This window comes from Salvelinus alpinus, chromosome 34 (genome assembly GCF_045679555.1).
Source record: "Salvelinus alpinus chromosome 34, SLU_Salpinus.1, whole genome shotgun sequence".
NCBI lineage: Eukaryota > Metazoa > Chordata > Actinopteri > Salmoniformes > Salmonidae > Salvelinus > Salvelinus alpinus.
This window is the reverse complement of record NC_092119.1, coordinates 1,604,925-1,626,781: the sequence shown is the minus strand read 5'-3', so window position 1 is coordinate 1,626,781 and position 21,857 is coordinate 1,604,925. Positions and strand designations below refer to the sequence as shown.

At 44.4% G+C, this 21,857-nt stretch overlaps 1 protein-coding gene across 1 annotated transcript in view; it reads right to left on the bottom strand.

Moving 5' to 3' along the window:
• Window positions 1–223: 223 nt before the first annotated feature.
• plekhd1 (pleckstrin homology domain containing, family D (with coiled-coil domains) member 1) overlaps window positions 224–21,857 on the bottom strand; it is a 35,233-nt gene continuing 13,599 nt past the window's right edge. Inside the window, exons 5-12 of the mRNA XM_071382710.1 lie at window positions 20,373–20,464; window positions 20,001–20,148; window positions 15,925–16,018; window positions 15,636–15,817; window positions 14,078–14,210; window positions 5,818–5,962; window positions 2,522–2,665; window positions 224–2,349 (exon numbers count right to left, since the gene is read on the bottom strand). Of these exons, the coding sequence (XP_071238811.1) occupies window positions 2,186–2,349; window positions 2,522–2,665; window positions 5,818–5,962; window positions 14,078–14,210; window positions 15,636–15,817; window positions 15,925–16,018; window positions 20,001–20,148; window positions 20,373–20,464 (1,102 nt within the window). The 3' untranslated portion in view covers window positions 224–2,185. The remainder of the gene's footprint in view (window positions 2,350–2,521; window positions 2,666–5,817; window positions 5,963–14,077; window positions 14,211–15,635; window positions 15,818–15,924; window positions 16,019–20,000; window positions 20,149–20,372; window positions 20,465–21,857) is intronic.

Genomic DNA, 21,857 nt, shown 5'->3' with positions numbered 1-21,857 from the left:
TTTCCACAGGGCCACGTGTTGAGTTATATTGGTTAGTCTTTTCCACAGGGCCACGTGTTGAGTTATATTGGTTAGTCTTTTCCACAGGGCCACGTGTTGAGTTATATTGGTTAGTCTTTTCCACAGGGCCACGTGTTGAGTTATATTGGTTAGTCTTTTCCACAGGGCCACGTGTTGAGTTATATTGGTTAGTCTTTTCCACAGGGCCACGTGTTGAGTTATATTGGTTAGTCTTTTCCACAGGGCCACGTGTTGAGTTATTTTGGTTAATTTCTATAATTTCCAGTGAGATGTTGTTTATAGCGAATCTGATGAGGTTTTCTGGTCGAGAACAGATTATACAGATGATAGGAGCATTGCACCTAGCCTGGTCCCAGATCTGTTTGTGCTGTCTTGCCAACTGCTATGGTCATTACCTAGCTTGGTCCCAGATCTGTTTGTGTTGTCTTGCCAACTCCTATGGTCATTACCTAGCCTGGTCCCAGATCTGTTTGTGTTGTCTTGCCAACTCCTATGGTCATTACCTAGCCTGGTCCCAGATCTGTTTGTGTTGTCTTGCCAACTGCTATGGTCATTACCTAGCTTGGTCCCAGATCTGTTTGTGTTGTCTTGCCAACTCCTATGGTCATTACCTAGCCTGGTCCCAGATCTGTTTGTGTTGTCTTGCCAACTCCTATGGTCATTACCTAGCCTGGTCCCAGATCTGTTTGTGTTGTCTTGCCAACTCCTATGGTCATTACCTAGCCTGGTCCCAGATCTGTTTGTGTTGTCTTGCCAACTCCTATGGTCATTACCTAGCCTGGTCCCAGATCTGTTTGTGTTGTCTTGCCAACTCCTATGGTCATTACCTAGCCTGGTCCCAGATCTGTTTGTGTTGTCTTGCCAACTCCTATGGTCATTACCTAGCCTGGTCCCAGATGTCTAACTTGGTTTCATATCAGATAAAAACATACACCTCATATGAATCAGTTTCATCAACCTGCAAATAAACAACAGTTTTTAAATGAACCAAAAGCCATCTGTGTAAATACAATCAACAAGCAAAGACGAGAAAAATAAAAGTCACATTTTCCGACATTGTGTGTCGACTTGTGTTGGCTATATGGTTGATTGACATTTGCATTTCTATTTCCTATTTTAAAGAGTACATCTTTGGTGTTACACAGGGTCAGGTTTAAGGCTTCTGCCTGTACCGTACTTTAAACCCTCACATTGTCACAGTGGCATATCGTGTTGGTTCAATAACTATATCCATTATTTTTCCAACCGTCCTCGAAACTGTAGGACAGTAAAGAGAGCTGCTATACCTTTTGCAATAACCATTAATTTTGTTTGAATAAAAACAAACTGTAATGCAGTTTGAACACAACCAGGCTGTTGTAGAGATGACATCATAAAGATAGTCTCGACCCAGCTACAACACCGTGGGAGCAGACGACAGGACTTGACATCCTAAAGATAGTCTCGACCCAGCTACAACACCGTGGGAGCAGACGACAGGACTTGACATCCTAAAGATAGTCCCGACCCAGCTACAACACCGTGGGAGCAGACGACAGGACTTGACATCCTAAAGATAGTCTCGACCCAGCTACAGCACCGTGGGAGCAGACGACAGGACTTGACATCCTAAAGATAGTCCCGACCCAGCTACAACACCGTGGGAGCAGCCGACAGGACTTGACATCCTAAAGATAGTCCCGACCCAGCTACAACACTGTGGGAGCAGACGACAGGACTTGACATCCTAAAGATAGTCCCGACCCAGCTACAACACCGTGGGAGCAGACGACAGGACTTGACATCCTAAAGATAGTCCCGACCCAGCTACAGCACCGTGGGAGCAGACGACAGGACTTGACATCCTAAAGATAGTCCCGACCCAGCTACAACACTGTGGGAGCAGACGACAGGACTTGACATCCTAAAGATAGTCCCGACCCAGCTACAGCACAGTGGGAGCAGACGACAGGACTTGACACTATTACACTGAGGAATTAGTCTCACTCTCTCTCACACACACACACACACACACACACACACACACACACACACACACACACACACACACACACACACACACACACACACACACACACACACACACACACACACACACACACACACACACACACACACACACACACACACACACTCCCGCAGTCCATCCCTCCCTATCTCTCTGTCAGTCATCTTTCTTGGCGGAGGCCTCCTGGTCGTGGCGTGTGATGATCTTGTAGACGCTCTTCCTGAAGCAGCTGTCGGAGGTCAGTCGCCGGGCAGTCTCCCTCAGGTCCTCTATGCTGGCGCTGTCGCCACGGGAAACCACGAATGACTGGGAGTGTTTCACTGCAGATGAAAAAACATGAGTGTTTGTGTGTGTGTCACAGGAGGTTGGTGGCACCTTAATTGGGGAGGACGGCTCATAATAATTGCTGGAGGGAAATTAGTGGAATCAAACACATTCGCTCCGTTCCAGCCATTATTATGAGCCATCCTCCCCTCAGCAGCCTCCACTTACACCAGTGGTGTTTGGAGGCCCGTCTCTGGATCCGGCAGCTCTTAATGCGTCGTGCTGTAGCCTTGTGGAGATACACAGCATTCTTCATTATAGAAGGGAGCTTGGCCTCGATCTCTGCAGCACAGATGCACTCCTCAAAGAACTCTGGGTGAAGAACACACACATATTCATGTAGCTATACTGAACAAAAATATAAACACAACATGCAAAAGGTTGGTCCCATGTTTCATGAAATAAAAGATCCCAGAAATGTTCCATACGCACAAAAAGCGTATTTCTCTCAGAGTTTGTGCACGAATATGTTTGCATCCCTCTTAGTGAAAAATTTCTCCTAATTTCTCCAAGATAAGCCTGATAGGTGTTGCATATCAAGAAGCTGATTAAACACCTTGTGCTGGGGACAATAAAAGGCCCTCTAAAATGTGCAGTTTGGTCACACAACAATGCCACTGATGTCTCAAGTATTGGTGCAGGAATGTCCACCTGAGCTGTTGCCAGATAATTTAATGAATAAGCCCCCTCCTACGTCGTTTTAGAGAATTTGGCAGTACGTCCAATCGGCCTCACAACCGCAGACCACGTGTAACCACGCCAGCCCAGGACCTCCACATTTGGCTTCTTCACCTGTGGGATCGTCTGAGACCAGCCACCCGGACAGCTGATGAAACTGTGGGTTTGCACAACCAAAGAATTGTCTCGGGGAAGCTCATCTGCGTGCTCGGTGTCCTCACCAGGGTCTTGACCTGACTGCAGTTCGGTGTTGTAACTGACTTCAGTGGGCAAATGCTCATCTTCGATGGCCACTGGCACGCTGGAGAAGTGTGCTCTTCATGGATGAATCCTAATTTCAACTTTACTGAACGGCTCGCCCACACGACGCCATACGTGTTTGCTGATGTCAACGTTGTGAACAGAGTGCCCCATGGTGGTGATGGGGTTATGGTATGGGGCAGGCCTAAGCTACGGACAATGAACAAAATTGCATTTTATCGATGGCAATTTGAATGCACAGAGATACCGTGACGAGATGCTGAGGCCCATTGTCGTGCCACTCATCCCCCGCCATCACCTCATGTTTCAGCATGATAATGCACTGCTCCATGTTGTAAGGATCTGTACACAATTCCTGGAAGCTGAACATTTCCCAGTTCTTCCATGGCCTGCATTCTTCCCAGATTTGTCACCCATTGAGCATGTTTGGAATGCTCTGGATCGACGTGTACGACCGCGTGTTCCAGTTCCTGGCAATATCCAGTAATTTTCTCACAGCCATTGAAGAGGAGTGGGACAACATTCCACAGGCCACAATTAACAGCCTGATCCACTCTATGTGAAAGAGATGTGTTGCGCTGCATGAGGCAAATGGTGGTCACACCAGATACTGACTCGTTTTCTGATCCAGGTATCTGTGACCAACAGTGTCACACCCTGATCTGTTTCACCTCTCTTTGTGCTTGTCTCCACCCCCCAGCAGGTGTCTCCCATCTCCCCCCATTATTCCCTGTGTATTTATACCTGCGTTTTCTGTTTGTCTGTTGCCAGTTCGTCTTGTCCCGTCAAGTCTTACCAGCGTGTTCCCGTGATCTAGTTTTTGTTTTTCCCTGTCTTCCCAGTTCTGACCTTTCTGCCTGTCCTGACCCTGATCTTACCTGGTGTCCTGTACCTGCCTGACTCTGATCATGCCTGGTGTCCTGTACCTGTCTGACCCTGATCCTACCTGGTGTCCTGTACCTGCCTGACCCTGATCCTACCTGGTGTCCTGTACCTACCTGACCCTGATCCTACCTGGTGTCCTGTACCTGCCTGACCCTGATCCTACCTGGTGTCCTGTACCTGCCTGACTCTGATCCTACCTGGTGTCCTGTACCTGCCTCACTCTGATCCTACCTGGTGTCCTGTACCTGCCTCACTCTGATCCTGCCTGGTGTCCTGTACCTGCCTGACCCTGATCCTACCTGGTGTCCTGTACCTGCCTGACTCTGATCCTACCTGGTGTCCTGTACCTGCCTGACTCTGATCCTGCCTGGTGTCCTGTACCTGCCTGACCCTGATCCTACCTGGTGTCCTGTACCTGCCTGACTCTGATCCTACCTGGTGTCCTGTACCTGCCTGACTCTGATCCTACCTGGTGTCCTGTACCTGCCTGACCCTGATCATGCCTGGTGTCCTGTACCTGCCTGACCCTGATCCTACCTGGTGTCCTATACCTGCCTGACTCTGATCCTACCTGGTGTCCTGTACCTGCCTGACTCTGATTGGGATTACGACTCTTTGCCTACCTTGACTTATCTTTTGCCTGCTGTCCTGTACTATAAAAAACTCTGAGACTCGTACTATCCACCTCCTGTATCTCAATCTGGGTCTTAGCCTGAGTTGTGATAACAGACGCATGTCTATATTCCCCATCATGTGAAATCCATAGATTAGGGCCGAATGAATTCATTTCAATTGACTGATTTACTGTAACTCAGTAAAATCTTTGAAATTGTTGCATGTTGTGTATATATTTTTGTTCCTTGCAGCACTCAGTAATTGCTAGGACACTAAATATGACTTAAATAATATACTCCATTATTCTGGGTTAACTGAACCCCTTTATGAATCATTCTGGGTTAACTGAACCCCTTTATGAATCATTCTGGGTTAACTGAACCCCTTTATGAATCATTCTGGGTTAACTGAACTGCTTTATGAATCATTCTGGGTTAACTGAACCCCTTTATGAATCATTCTGGGTTAACTGAACCCCTTTATGAATCATTCTGGGTTAACCCGTGGGTAGAAGTGTTTATGGCTGTGTGTTTATCTATGACTCATGAAGAATGTGTGTGTGTGTGTGTACGTGTGTACGAGTGTGCATGTGTACACGTGTGTGCACGTGTGTGTACGTGTGTGTACGTGTACGTGTGTGTGTGTGTACGTGTGCGTGTGTATGTGTGTGTACGTGTGCGTGCGTGTACGTGTGTGTACGCGTGTGTGTACGTGTGTGTGTGTGTGTACGTGTGTGTGTGTGTACGTGTGTGTGTGTACGTGTGCGTGTGTATGTGTGTGTACGTGTGCGTGCATGTACGTGTGTGTGTGTGTATGTGTGTGTACGTGTGCGTGCATGTACGTACGTGTGCGTGCATGTACGTACGTGTGTGTGTATGTGTGTGTACGTGTGCGTGCATGTACGTACGTGTGTACGTGTGTGTGTACGTGTGTGTGTACGTGTGTGTGTACGTGTGTGTGTGTACGTGTGTGTGTACGTGTGTGTGTGTACGTGTGTGTGTACGTGTGCAGTAAGTGTAACTCACTCCTGAGGTTGTTGACGTCTCCCTTCATCTTGTCATCCTTCTCTTTGGAGCGTTCCAGAGAGCTCAGACCTTTCTCCAGGTTCTGTAGAGCCTCCTCAGCCTGCTTCAGCCTCCGCTCCAGCTCCATACGAGACTCAATCTCCGCCTGGGACACAACACAGGTCAGAGCCCATATTCACAAAGCATCTCAGGGTCAGCCTTTTTGATAATAATGTGTTCTGTTAACAATGAAAAATGAAAATCTCTTCTTGAATAGGATCTTAAAGTTGAATCCATATATTGACGTCATTTTTTTGGGGGGGTCTACGGGGAGGAACGATGGAAGAGCTGTAACATCGAATTAGCATAATTAAAACATCCCCAATAAAAAAAAATGGTTTTAACGTACGTGAATGTGTTTTTGCAGAGCGTACAACCATGCCGACAACCATCCGTGGAGATCAGTGGACAAAGGGCTGGACAACAGGCCATGCCGAAAAAACGCACGGTTGCCAAGAATTCGGTTAGTTTTGCTTGATTCTTAAAAAATGTGTACGCAGCATTTGTGTTGAAATCCTCTGATTTCAAAAGTTACAAGTTCAAATCCAGCGATAGAAAGTTGTTTGAGATTTTAGTTTTAAGCCCAAACTTAGTTAATCCCAAACCTAAACTTAACCTTTAACACTTTGAAATGTTACGTTAAACATGGATGAGCGTCTACTTCTGACATGAGACTGTGAGAGCTAGTTGTAGTTACTTAACCAGGTCAAAAGATCTGACCCATCTTAAATTTGGAAACTACTTGCACGTTCGTTAACCATTTGTTTACACTTTGTTCAGTTACCTCATTGGCTAGCTAGCTAAAAACCTGGTAACTTGACCAGTATATCAAACATCAGTCAGGTTACCTCATTGGCTAGCTAGCTAACATCCTGGTAACTTGACCAGTATATCAAACATCAGTCAGGTTACCTCATTGGCTAGCTAGCTAACATCCTGGTAACTTGACCGGTATATCAAACATCAGTCAGGTTACCTCATTGGCTAGCTAGCTAACAACCTGGTAACTTGACCAGTATATCAAACATCAGTCAGGTTACCTCATTGGCTAGCTAGCTAACAACCTGGTAACTTGTCCGGTATATCAAACATCAGTCAGGTTACCTCATTGGCTAGCTAGCTAACATCCTGGTAACTTGACCGGTATATCAAACATCAGTCAGGTTACCTCATTGGCTAGCTAGCTAACATCCTGGTAACTTGACCGGTATATCAAACATCAGTCAGGTTACCTCATTGGCTAGCTAGCTAACAACCTGGTAACTTGACCAGTATATCAGTCAGGTTACCTCATTGGCTAGCTAGCTAACATCCTGGTAACTTGACCAGTATATCAAACATCAGTCAGGTTACCTCATTGGCTAGCTAGCTAACATCCTGGTAACTTGACCAGTATATCAGTCAGGTTACCTCATTGGCTAGCTAGCTAACAACCTGGTAACTTGACCAGTATATCAGTCATGTTACCTCATTGGCTAGCTAGCTAACAACCTGGTAACTTGACCAGTATATCAGTCATGTTACCTCATTGGCTAGCTAGCTAACAACCTGGTAACTTGACCAGTATATCAGTCAGGTTACCTCATTGGCTAGCTAGCTAACATCCTGGTAACTTGACCGGTATATCAAACATCAGTCAGGTTACCTCATTGGCTAGCTAGCTAACAACCTGGTAACTTGACCAGTACATCAGTCATGTTACCTCATTGGCTAGCTAGCTAACAACCTGGTAACTTGACCGGTACATCAGTCATGTTACCTCATTGGCTAGCTAGCTAACAACCTGGTAACTTGACCGGTACATCAGTCATGTTACCTCATTGGCTAGCTAGCTAACAACCTGGTAACTTGACCGGTACATCAGTCATGTTACCTCATTGGCTAGCTAGCTAACAACCTGGTAACTTGACCGGTATATCAGTCATGTTACCTCATTGGCTAGCTAGCTAACAACCTGGTAACTTGACCGGTATATCAGTCAGGTTACCTCATTGGCTAGCAAGCTAACATCCTGGTAACTTGACCGGTATATCAGTCATGTTACCTCATTGGCTAGCTAGCTAACAACCTGGTAACTTGACCGGTATATCAGTCATGTTACCTCATTGGCTAGCTAGCTAACAACCTGGTAACTTGACCGGTATATCAGTCAGGTTACCTCATTGGCTAGCTAGCTAACAACCTGGTAACTTGACCGGTATATCAGTCATGTTACCTCATTGGCTAGCTAGCTAACAACCTGGTAACTTGACCGGTATATCAGTCATGTTACCTCATTGGCTAGCTAGCTAACAACCTGGTAACTTGACCGGTATATCAGTCATGTTACCTCATTGGCTAGCTAGCTAACAACCTGGTAACTTGACCGGTATATCAGTCAGGTTACCTCATTGGCTAGCTAGCTAACAACCTGGTAACTTGACCGGTATATCAGTCATGTTACCTCATTGGCTAGCTAGCTAACAACCTGGTAACTTGACCGGTATATCAGTCATGTTACCTCATTGGCTAGCTAGCTAACATCCTGGTAACTTGACCGGTATATCAGTCATGTTACCTCATTGGCTAGCTAGCTAACAACCTGGTAACTTGACCGGTATATCAGTCATGTTACCTCATTGGCTAGCTAGCTAACAACCTGGTAACTTGACCGGTATATCAGTCATGTTACCTCATTGGCTAGCTAGCTAACAACCTGGTAACTTGACCGGTATATCAGTCATGTTACCTCATTGGCTAGCTAGCTAACAACCTGGTAACTTGACCGGTATATTAGTCATGTTACCTCATTGGCTAGCTAGCTAACATCCTGGTAACTTGACCGGTATATCAGTCATGTTACCTCATTGGCTAGCTAGCTAACATCCTGGTAACTTGACCGGTATATCAAACATCAGTCAGGTTACCTCATTGGCTAGCTAGCTAACAACCTGGTAACTTGACCAGTATATCAGTCAGGTTACCTCATTGGCTAGCTAGCTAACAACCTGGTAACTTGACCAGTATATCAGTCAGGTTACCTCATTGGCTAGCTAGCTAACAACCTAGTAACTTGACCAGTATATCAGTCAGGTTACCTCATTGGCTAGCTAGCTAACAACCTGGTAACTTGACCAGTATATCAGTCAGGTTACCTCATTGGCTAGCTAGCTAACAACCTGGTAACTTGACCAGTATATCAGTCAGGTTACCTCATTGGTTAGCTAGCTAACATCCTGGTAACTTGACCGGTATATCAGTCATGTTACCTCATTGGCTAGCTAGCTAACATCCTGGTAACTTGACCGGTATATCAGTCAGGTTACCTCATTGGCTAGCTAGCTAACAACCTGGTAACTTGACCGGTATATCAGTCAGGTTACCTCATTGGCTAGCTAGCTAACATCCTGGTAACTTGACCGGTATATCAGTCATGTTACCTCATTGGCTAGCTAGCTAACATCCTGGTAACTTGACCGGTATATCAGTCATGTTACCTCATTGGCTAGATAGCTAACAACCTGGTAACTTGACCGGTATATCAGTCATGTTACCTCATTGGCTAGCTAGCTAACAACCTGGTAACTTGACCGGTATATCAGTCATGTTACCTCATTGGCTAGCTAGCTAACATCCTGGTAACTTGACCGGTATATCAGTCAGGTTACCTCATTGGCTAGCTAGCTAACAACCTGGTAACTTGACCGGTATATCAGTCAGGTTACCCCATTGGCTAGCTAGCTAACAACCTGGTAACTTGACCGGTATATCAGTCAGGTTACCTCATTGGCTAGCTAGCTAACATCCTGGTAACTTGACCGGTATATCAGTCAGGTTACCTCATTGGCTAGCTAGCTAACATCCTGGTAACTTGACCAGTATATCAGTCATGTTACCTCATTGGCTAGCTAGCTAACAACCTGGTAACTTGACCAGTATATCAGTCATGTTACCTCATTGGCTAGCTAGCTAACAACCTGGTAACTTGACCAGTATATCAGTCATGTTACCTCATTGGCTAGCTAGCTAACAACCTGGTAACTTGGACAGTATATCAGTCAGGTTACCTCATTGGCTAGCTAGCTAACAACCTGGTAACTTGACCAGTATATCAAACATCAGTCAGGTTACCTCATTGGCTAGCTAGCTAACAACCTGGTACCTTGACCAGTACATCAGTCAGGTTACCTCATTGGCTAGCTAGCTAACAACCTGGTAACTTGACCAGTATATCAGTCAGGTTACCTCATTGGCTAGCTAGCTAACATCCTGGTAACTTGACCAGTATATCAGTCAGGTTACCTCATTGGCTAGCTAGCTAACATCCTGGTAACTTGACCAGTATATCAGTCATGTTACCTCATTGGCTAGCTAGCTAACAACCTGGTAACTTGACCAGTATATCAGTCATGTTACCTCATTGGCTAGCTAGCTAACAACCTGGTAACTTGACCAGTATATCAGTCATGTTACCTCATTGGCTAGCTAGCTAACAACCTGGTAACTTGGCCAGTATATCAGTCAGGTTACCTCATTGGCTAGCTAGCTAACAACCTGGTAACTTGACCAGTATATCAAACATCAGTCAGGTTACCTCATTGGCTAGCTAGCTAACAACCTGGTACCTTGACCAGTACATCAGTCAGGTTACCTCATTGGCTAGCTAGCTAACAACCTGGTAACTTGACCAGTATATCAGTCAGGTTACCTCATTGGCTAGCTAGCTAACATCCTGGTAACTTGACCAGTATATCAGTCATGTTACCTCATTGGCTAGCTAGCTAACATCCTGGTAACTTGACCAGTATATCAGTCAGGTTACCTCATTGGCTAGCTAGCTAACAACCTGGTAACTTGACCAGTATATCAGTCAGGTTACCTCATTGGCTAGCTAGCTAACATCCTGGTAACTTGACCAGTATATCAGTCAGGTTACCTCATTGGCTAGCTAGCTAACATCCTGGTAAATTGACCAGTATATCAGTCATGTTACCTCATTGGCTAGCTAGCTAACAACCTGGTAACTTGACCAGTATATCAGTCAGGTTACCTCATTGGCTAGCTAGCTAACATCCTGGTAACTTGACCAGTATATCAAACATCAGTCAGGTTACCTCATTGGCTAGCTAGCTAACAACCTGGTAACTTGACCAGTATATCAGTCAGGTTACCTCATTGGCTAGCTAGCTAACAACCTGGTAACTTGACCAGTATATCAGTCAGGTTACCTCATTGGCTAGCTAGCTAACAACCTCAATAGCAAAACAGAAACAGAAACATAACATTCTACAAATTACTTTAACTTCATTGACAGGTATTCCTATCAAACATTTATATTTTTTAACAAACTAATGTATTTACAGTGTTAGATATTAGTTTCTAGGGCACGACATGGGATTCAAAAGTAGCTAGAATTCATTGAGGCCCAATATTCATTGAGTGTATAAAAAATGCTCTTTCCATGACATTGACTGACCAGGTGAAAGCTACGATCCCTTACTGACTTCACCTAAATCTACTTCAATCAGTGTAAATGAAGGAGAGGAGACAGGTTAAATAATCATATTTAAGCTTTGAGACAATTGAGACATGGATTGTGTATGTGTGCCATTCAGAGGGTGAATGGTTGGTCAACTTACATTCCAGTACAACATTGGTGCCAAAAGACCCACTAAAGAATGCACAACTCGTCGTACCTTGACACAAATGGGGTATGGCAGCTGACGACCTTATAGAGTTCCACTTCTTTAAGCAAAAATTAACAAACTTTGTTTGCAATGGGCTAAGGAATGAATACACTGGACACAGGAGAATTGGAGAAAAATTGCCTGTTGTGATGAATCTTGGTTCCTGCATTTTCACGCTAAATGGGAGGACTAGGGTACGGAGAAAACCATGAGTACATGCATCCATCATGCCGCGTGTCAACACTGCAGGTGATGGTGTTAGATGTGTTTTCATGGCACATATTGGGCCCCATGATAAAAAGTGGACCAACGTTTGAAGGCCACACAGGATATCTAACCATCATCGCTAATCAGGTTCATCCCTTCATGGCAGCAGTGTATCCATCTGTGATGGATTTTTTCAGCGGGATAAAGCCCCATGCTACAAGGTTAGCGTTGTCCAGGACTGGTTCCACAAACATGACAGTGAATTCAGCTTACTGCAGTGGCCTGCCCAGTCACCAGATCTCAATCCAATTGAGCATCTGTGGGATAAAATGGAACAAGCTATTCGGAGTAGAGATCCACTACCAGCCGACTTGACACAACTGTGGGAAGCGTTTGTGTCAACACGGGCCAGCATCCCTGTGGAACGTATTCGACACCTCGTAGAGTCCATGCCCCGATGAATTGAGGCTGTTCTGAGGGCAAAAGGGGATGCAACTCAATATTAGGAAGGTGTCCTAAGGTTTTGTACACTCAGTGTAGGCTGTATGTATGTCAATAAATTCAAACAATCTTATTTTCTGATGCTCCTAAATTTTTTGCCGTGCTCCGAACTTTTGGGAGCTTTTTATTTATTTAGAGCCCAGAATTACTGTAACTGACGCCAATGTAGATAGTCAGGGTAGCTTTTTGTTGAACTATTTAGTAGTCTTATGGCTTGGGGGTAGAAGTTGTTCAGGGTCCTGTTGGTTCCAGACTTGGTGCATCGGTACCGCTTGCCGTGTAGTAGCAGAGAGAACAGCCTGTGACTTGTGTGGCTGGAGTCCTTAACAATTTTTAGTCTTCCTCTGAACCCGCCTGGTATATTGGTCCTCAGTGTTGTACTGGATCATACGCACCACCCTCTGTAGCGCCTTATGCTCGGATGCAGATCAGTTGCCATACCAGGCGGTGATGCTCTCGATGGTGCAGCTGTAGAGCTCCTTGAGGATCTGGGGACCCATGCCAAATATTTTCAGTCTCCTGAGGGGGAAGATGTGTTGCCGTGCCCTCTTCACGACTGTCTTGGTGTGTTTGGACCATGATAGTTAGTTGGTGATGTGGACACCAAGGAACTTGAAACTCTCGACAAGCTCCACTACAGCCCTGTTGATGTTAATGGGGGTCTGTTCGGCCCTCCTTTTCCTGTAGTCTATGATCATCTCCTCTGTCTTTCTCACATTGAGGGAGAGGTTGTTGTCCTGGCACCACACTGCCAGGTTCCTCACCTCCTCCCTATAGGCGGTCTCGGTAATCAGGCCTACCACGGTTGTCGGTAATCAGGCCTACCACTGTTCTGTCGTCAGCAAACTTAATGATGGTGTTGGAGTCGTGCTTGGCCACATAGTCGTGGGTGAACAGGGAGTACAGGAGGGGACTAGGCACGCACCCCTGAGGGACCCCGGTGTTGAGGATCGGCGTGGCAGATGTGTTGTTGCCTGCCCTTACTATCTAGCAAGAACTCTCTTGGTAGATAGTCTGGTCTACAGCTTATCATGAGGTACTCTACCTCAGGTGAGCTTTACCTCGAGACTTATTTAATATTAGACATAGCACACCAGCTGTTTTTGACAAATAGACACACCCACCCCTTGTCTTACCAGACGTAGCTGCTCTGTCCTGTCGATGCACGGAAAACCCAGCCAGCTCTATTTTATCCGTGTCGTCGTTCAGCCACGACTCGGTGAAACATAATATATTACAGTTTTTAACATCCCGTTAGTAGGATAGTCTTGACCGTAGATCATCCAGTTTATTCTCCAGTGATTTGCCAATAGAATTGATGGTAGTGGTGATTTACTCACTCACCTACGTCCAGAAGCTCTTTTCGGTCATAAGAGACGGTAGCAGCAACTTTATGTACAAAATAAGTTACAAACAATGCGAGAAAAAAAAACCCACAGTTGGTTAGAAGCCTGTAAATGTGCAGTCCTCCACTCCGGCGCCATTATTATGCAATAGAGATTTTGTCATCTGTGGATCTGTTGGGGCGGTATGCGAATTGGAATGAGTCCAGGGTGTCGGATGAAGGTGTTGATGTGAGCCATGGCCAGCCTTAATGCCATAACTCTGGCCAAAAGTAGTACACTATCTAGGGAACAGGGTCCCATAGCTCTGGCCAAAAGCAGTGCACTATATAGGGAAAAGGGTGCCATAGTGTACTACTTTTGGCCAGAGCTATCTAGAGAACAGAGTCCCATAGCTCTGGCCAAAAGCAGTGCACTATATAGGGAACAGGGTCCCATAGCTCTGGTCAAAAGTAGTGCACTATGTAGGGAATAGGGTGCCATTTGAGAGGCCGTATGGTTTACCTTGAGTTCCACCTCAGTCTGCTTCTTGTCCACAGTGAGCTGTGTGAGGGACTGCTGTAGAGTCCTGGACTGGCAGGAGTAGAACTCGCTCTCCTGTTGCAGAACTGTGGCACGCTGCTCATTCTCCGTTAGTCTGCGGGGGGGCGAGCCAGAGAACACACAGTCCTATGCACGCTCGCCTTGCACACACACGCACGCTCGCCTTGCGCAGTCAGTCGGTCGGTCGGTCGGTCGGTCGGTCGGTCGGTCGGTCGGTCGGTCAGTCAGTCAGTCAGTCAGTCAGTCAGTCAGTCAGTCAGTCAGTCAGTCAGTCAGTCAGTCAGTCAGTCAGTCAGTCAGTCAGTCAGTCAGTCGAGAGGTACAAAACACACACACACACAGTGACGGGCACATTGCCAGACACACAGTTATAGGAAAGGCACTGTGCATACTAACACAATCCTGCAGTCCAATCCCCATCCACAGCAGGTCAATACCAGGCTAAGTGTTAAAAAGCCTTCCGCCCTGGGCATTTATATCGCTTACCTCTTACCCGACCTCTTACCCAACCTCTTACCCAACCTCTTACCCAACCTCTTACCCAACCTCTTACCCAACCTCTTACCCAACCTCTTACCTAATGAAGGAATTTGGTAGGATAATGTATCACAAGGGGATGTTAATATAAGACACAAGCTCACAATGATCTGTTAGAGAAGAATGTCGTTCTGTAGGTCCTAATTTCCAGGAAATGCTCTGTGGGAAATTAGAGGGCCTTGTTGCAGAGCTCTACATTGGGGACACTTGATTGAGAGACACCCTCATTAGGCCTCACGGCGGAGCTCTGCAGTGGGGCCCTTTATTGAGAGAAACCCTCAATAGGCCCTCACCATGGGGCTCTTCAATGTGACTCCGCCTTGAGAGATACCCACAGTAGGCCTCACGGCGGAGCTCTCCCGTGAGGCCCTTCATTGAGAGAAACCCTCAATAGGCCCTCACCATGGGGCTCTTCAATGTGACTCCGCCTTGAGAGATACCCACAGTAGGCCTCACGGTGGAGCTCTGCAGTGAGGCCCTTCATTGAGAGAAACCCTCAATAGGCCCTCACCATGGGGCTCTTCAATGTGACTCTGCCTTGAGAGATACCCATAGTAGGCCTCACGGCGGAGCTCTGCAGTGGGGCCCGCCATTGACAGATACACTGCATATCTTTTTTTTTATACAACACTCATGCCCTCTGGTCAACACCAGTTTCCCATCACATCCTGATCCCAGTCACTGGTGCTTGTCGTTGGTTTGGCTGTTGAGGAATCAATGCACATTTCCAATTTAATGGTGTTTCTCACCCTCATTAAACTCTTAGGCAGCCACAGGGCAGTCAGCTGTGATCAGACGCGGGCACGCTAACGTTCTGAAAGCGGACCAGCCGGCCCGGTCACATGCAGCTCCATCTGAGGTCACATCCTCTCTAACCAATCGGCTGATTCATGTGTCTTTTATATGGTAGGAGGGGGTTTTACGAACTTCTGAACTTTTCACACAAGACTGGACAGAAATAAGATGTTCCTGGTCCTCTCACCTCTCCTCCGCCTGCTCCTTCTCTCTCTGCAGTTTCCTCATCTGCTCTTCAATGTGTCTCAGCTCCGATCGCAGTCCCGTGTCACCAGGCTCCTCCTCCTCCTCCTCTGGATGCTCAGCCCCCTGCTCAAGGTCCTTCTCCCTCAGCAACTCCAGGGTTCGCTGCTTCTCATGGGACAGCTCCTGAAGGACCAGATCATGGATGTAATGAAGGTGTGTGTGTACCTGAGTGTGTGTGTACCTGAGTGTGTGTGTGTGTGTGTGTTTCTCCTCAAATTAATTTTAAATACCTCAATAGATTTCTGTAGAAGTGTTGTTAAACTGTTCAGCTCCTCTTTTTCAGACTCCACACCTTTCAGAGACTGTGCTGTGCCATCCAAGTCCCTGTCAACAACAAGGGGGACCACACAGTGTACTAGCAACACTCTCCAGACTGACCAGTTCAGAGAGCATCAACCCCACAACAGACCTGAGGATCAGAGTCTTAAGACTTTTCACAGCAGTTTAGTTAACGCAGTGGATAAAGACGGAGATACGAGCTACATTCCTTATTTTAAATGCACTTTATATGTATTACATGCACCTTTCTTACTCGTATGTGGGGATTACTGTATATTATTATTACTGTATATTATTATTACTGTATGTTACTTATTACTGTATATTATTATTACTGTATATTATTATTACTGTATGTTACTTATTACTGTATATTACTTATTACTGTATATTATTATTACTACTGTATATTACTTATTACTGTATATTATTATTACTGTATTATTATTACTGTATATTACTTATTACTGTATATTATTATTACTGTATATTACGTATCACTGTATTATTATTACTGTATATTACGTATTACTGTATATTATTATTACTGTATTATTATTACTGTATATTATTATTACTACTGTATATTACTTATTACTGTATATTATTATTACTGTATATTACTTATTACTGTATATTATTATTACTGTATATTACGTATCACTGTATTATTATTACTGTATATTACTTATTACTGTATATTATTATTACTGTATATTACGTATGACTTACTACTGTATTATTACTGTATATTATTATTACTTATTACTGTATATTACGTATTACTGTATGTTACTTATTACTGTATTTTATTTATTACTGTATTTATTTGAGTTGAGTTGAGTTTATTTCTACAGGGACAGTGCACATTAATCAACGTTTCAGTAAAAGTGCCGGTTTTAGCCAGCCGGCTAATTTTCAACCGCAGTCCCTGGGCAGGTTATTAAAAACAATTACAATATAAACAATCATTGAGCAGTGAGCACACGCAGAGCAACATAGGACAAGCAAGACGTAGCATACAGACAGAGCAACATAGGACAAGCAAGACGTAGCATACAGACAGAGCAACATAGGACAAGCAAGACGTAGCATACAGACAGAGCAACATAGGACAAGCAAGACGTAGCATACAGACAGAGAAACATAGGACAAGCAAGACGTAGCATACAGACAGAGCAACATAGAACAAAAAGCAGCAAGACAAAATTCATAAAAGCAACAAAGTATTTCCACACCTCACAAGCTACAGACAACAGACAACATGGAAAGCAGCAATACACAGCTAGGGATTATGTTCACAAATCTGATTGACCTTTAGCCATGTCTTCATGCATTTTGTGAAAGTGTGATATGTGGTGCAGTTATGTGTGTCTGATGGCAGTGTATTCCAGACATGGGAAGCTCTCACAGAGAAAGCGGATTTACTAAAGGTGCTTTTCCTTAAGGGAACTATACAGTCACCTCTCATGGCAGACCTTGTGGATCTGCTGCCATATGTTTGGGTTTTCTGTTTAACAAAAATACTGAGTGGAGGGGGAGCCAGGCCATTTAGGATCTTGAATACAAGACATGCATCGGTGTATTGCACAAGATTTTCCCAACTCAGGAGCTCATGCTTTCTGAGGATGTAACAGTGATGATGGCTATTGGGCTTCCTATCAAGCACTTTGAGTGCCTGTTTGTAGACAGATTGAATAGGTTTTAATGTTGTACAGCCAACTTGGGCCCAACTAGTCAGGCAGTATGTTAAGTGGGGGAGTATCATAGATTTGAAGTACAGTTTTGCTACCTCTGTAGTCAAACAATTTCATATAAATCGGAAATTAGCTAGGTTGAATTTGGTTATCTGAATTACCTTTTTCACATGCTTTTTAAAAGAGAGGTTGGAATCAAGTATGATGCCAAGGTACTTAAAATCAGATACCACCTGGATCTTCTCCCCTGACACATAGACATCTGGCTCAGTAGCATCTGTTGCCCTCTTTGTGAAGAACATGCAAACAGTTTTTTTCACATTGAGATGCAAACACGAGTCACTGAGCCACTTTGTAACCTGGACCATTACAGTAGTGAGTTACTTTGTAACCTGGACCATTACAGTAGTGAGTCACTTTGTAACCTGGACCATTACAGTAGTGAGTCACTTTGTAACCTGGACCATTACAGTAGTGAGTCACTGAGCCACTTTGTAACCTGGACCATTACAGTAGTGAGTCACTGAGCCACTTTGTAACCTGGACCATTACAGTAGTGAGTTCTTGTGCAGCTTGTTGTTTGCTCTTTGCACATATATCACTGTATCATCTGCATACATTTGAACTTCAGACCCAGTACAGACAGAAGGCAGATCACTAATGTACAGGCTGAACTACAGACCCAGTACAGACAGAAGGCAGATCATTAATGTACAGGCTGAACAGGAGGGGCCCCAGTACAGACCCTTGGGGGACGCCCACATCATAGCTAAGAGTGGGCGACAGCTCATTGCTCACTCTGACACACTGAGTTCTGCCTTCAAGGTTTGATTTCATCCATCTCAAGGCATCGGGGGGAAAGTTGAACTTGGACAATTTTGTGATGAGAATCTCATGGTTAACAGTATCAAAAGCCTTCCTTAGGTCCAGAAACACAGCCCCAACAACGCCCCCTTTGTCCATCTTGGACTTCACATTTTCCAGAAGAAAGCAGTTGGCCGTTTCTGTGGAGTGTTTCGCTCTGAAGCCAAACTGCATGGAGTGTAATGTGAAGGGGCTGTTGTTGAGGTGGGCAATCAGTTGTTTTGCTACACACTTTTCAACAACCTTTGACACCACAGGTAGTATACTAATGGGCCTGTAGTTACTCACGTCAGCAGGGCCGCCTGATTTAAAGATGGCCGGTATTATGGCCGACTTCCATACCCTTGGAAACACCCCGAGACCAATAGATGTGTTGGTGACCTTGGTAATGGGGCCAATGAGTGACTCTTTGTAGTTTTTAAGAAAGGTAGAGTCCAGCCCAAACACATCTTTGGCTTTAGAGTTCTTTAGTGAGCTAATCACCTTGTTCACCTTTGACTCAGAAACCTCCCTTATGATGAAGACAGGTTGAGTGTCATTTACTAGCACTGAGCCCAAAAAAACAGTGGAGTGGTTCTGTGTGAGTACCCAAACAGAGTCAATAAAGTAGGAATTGAAGTCTATTGCTATTTCGACTGCACCCTGTGTTAGATTGTTATTCACCATGATTTCTAGTCTTTTTGCAGTGTTACTATGGTCTTTCCCTGTTAACTTTTTTAGATTCTCCCAGATCAATTTAGAATTTCCCTTTGCTTCACCAATTATGTGCATAAAAAAGTTTGCCTTGGCCTGTCTGATTTCTTTCCTCACCTTATTTCTCAACATGGTAACCCTACGTCTGTCATGCTCTAATTTGGATCTTAGGGCTATTTTTAGAGCATAATCTCGTTCTTTCATCAATTTCCAGATTTCTCCAATTAGCCAAGGAAGAGTGCTCTTTTGGCCAGGTTTGGATTTGATTTTCTTTAGGAAACCATTTATTGTAGTCTGGATTGTGGATAGAAAAACCTGACTATCAGCTTCCACGTCTGTATAGGACAAGAGATCATTCCAGTTAATTCCCTTTATTGCGTTTTCAAAATAGTTTAATTCACTCTTAGGTATTCTGAGTTGATCCGGCTTTCTAACAGTAGAAAGGTTAAACCTGCTCTTAGACAGCTTTCTGGCTATAAGTGTCAGATTATTTAAATATATTATTTATTATTGTATATTATTACTACTGTATATTATTATTACTGTATTACTTATTACTGTATTTTATTTATTACTGTATTTATTTATGTATATTATTTATTATTGTATATTATTTGTTACTGTATATTATGTGTTTCTGAAGTATTTCTTACTGTATTTATTTATTTCTGTAAATTATTTATTACTGTATATTATCTATTACTGTATATTATTTATTACTGTATTTATTATTGTAAAGATCCCAGTTTGTGTTCTCCATATCTCTCTCTTACAGTTTGATCTGATCCTGCTCTGCTCTAAGCTCCGTCACCAGCTCCTCAAACTTCTGCTTCTCCTCCTCCAGAACCAGGTTCAGACGTTCCAGATGCTCCTTCTGCTCTCTCTGCAGGCTCAGTTCTTCTGTCTCCTCCATCAGCTTATCTGGGGGTGACAAAACAGCCTGATTGCTTGTTGTATATGGCCATTGTCTCCACGTGGGACTGTAAGCATCAAAACTAAAAGAACAAAAGGACTTTCAGCCCCTCAGACCTGCCACCCTGACCCATACCTGCCCATGTCCCCCTCTCACCCATTCCCTCCTCTCTCCCCTGAACCAGGCCTCATGCCTCCTGCCTCCCCATGCCTCCCACAGTTCCTCTTCTTACCCAGGTACTCTTGTTTCTCCTTGGCCAGCTGCAGTCCCTGGGCTTCCAGGCTCTCTATCATGGCTTCTCCCAGTTGGGCGTTCTTCCAGGTGCTGGAGGTTTTAGACACTAGGTGTTTAACAGGTTTAACACAGCATGTGGCCATATAGGTTTTATACAGCATGATCACCACCAGTACCACACAACAGTAGGTCACATATTCCACTATACAATTGCAGACCTGTGCAGCTCCTCTATTCATGTCTGAGGAGACTAAAGTCCCCCTCTAAGGTGGACCCTTTACTTAGAGTTAGACTTATAGACTTAACCCCTGCTGCCCCTGATAATACAGTTAGTGGGGTCAGTTGGATTTAAAGAGACAGTGCATAGTTTGTCTACAGTTAGAGTTAAAGAGACAGTGTGGTCAGTTGGATTTAAAGAGACAGTGTGGTCAGTTGGATTTAAAGAGACAGTGTGGTCAGTTGGATTTAAAGAGACAGTGTGGTCAGTTGGATTTAAAGAGACAGTGTGGTCAGTTGGATTTAAAGAGACAGTGTGGTCAGTTGGATTTAAAGAGACAGTGTGGTCAGTTGGATTTAAAGAGGCAGTGCCTAGTTTGTCTACAGTTAGAGTTAAAGAGGCAGTGTGGTCAGTTGGATTTAAATAGGCAGTGCCTAGTTTGTCTACAGTTAGAGTTAAAGAGACAGTGTGTAGTTTGTTCACAGTTACATTACCGTTCAAAAGTTTGGGGTCACTTAGAAATGTCCTTGTTTTTGAAAGAAAAGCACATTTTCTGTCCATTAAAATAACATCAAGTTGATCAGAAATACAGTGTAGACATTGTTAATGTTGTAAATGACTATTGTAGCTGGAAACTGATAATTTTTTATGGAATATCTATATAGGCATACAGAGGCTCGTTATCAGCAACCATCACTCCTGTGTTCCAATGGCACATTGTTAGCTAATCCAAGTTTATCATTTTGAAAGGCTAATTGATCATTAGAAAACCCTTTTGCAATTATGTTAGCACAGCTGAAAACTGTTGTCCTGATTAAAGAAGCAATGAAACTGGCCTTCTTTAAGACTAGTTGAGTATCTGGAGCATCAGCATTTGTGGGTTCGATTACAGGCTCAAAATGTCCAGAAACAAAGATTTTCTTCTGACACTCATCAGTCTATTCTTGTTCTGAGAAATGAAGGCTTTTCCATGTGAGAAATTGCCAAGAAACTGAAGATCTCATACAACGCTGTGTACTACTCCCTTCACAGAACAGCACAGACAAGTCCTCAACTGAAACAGACAAGTCCTCAACTGGCAGCTTCATTAAATAGTACCCGCAAAACACCAGTCTCAACGTCAACAGTGAAGAGCCGTCTCCGGGATGCTGGCCTTCTTGGCAGAGTTGCAAAGAAAAAGCCATATCTCAGACTGGCCAATAAAAAGAAAAGATTAAGATGGGCAAAAGAACACAGACACCAGCATCCTGGAGTCGCCTCTTCACT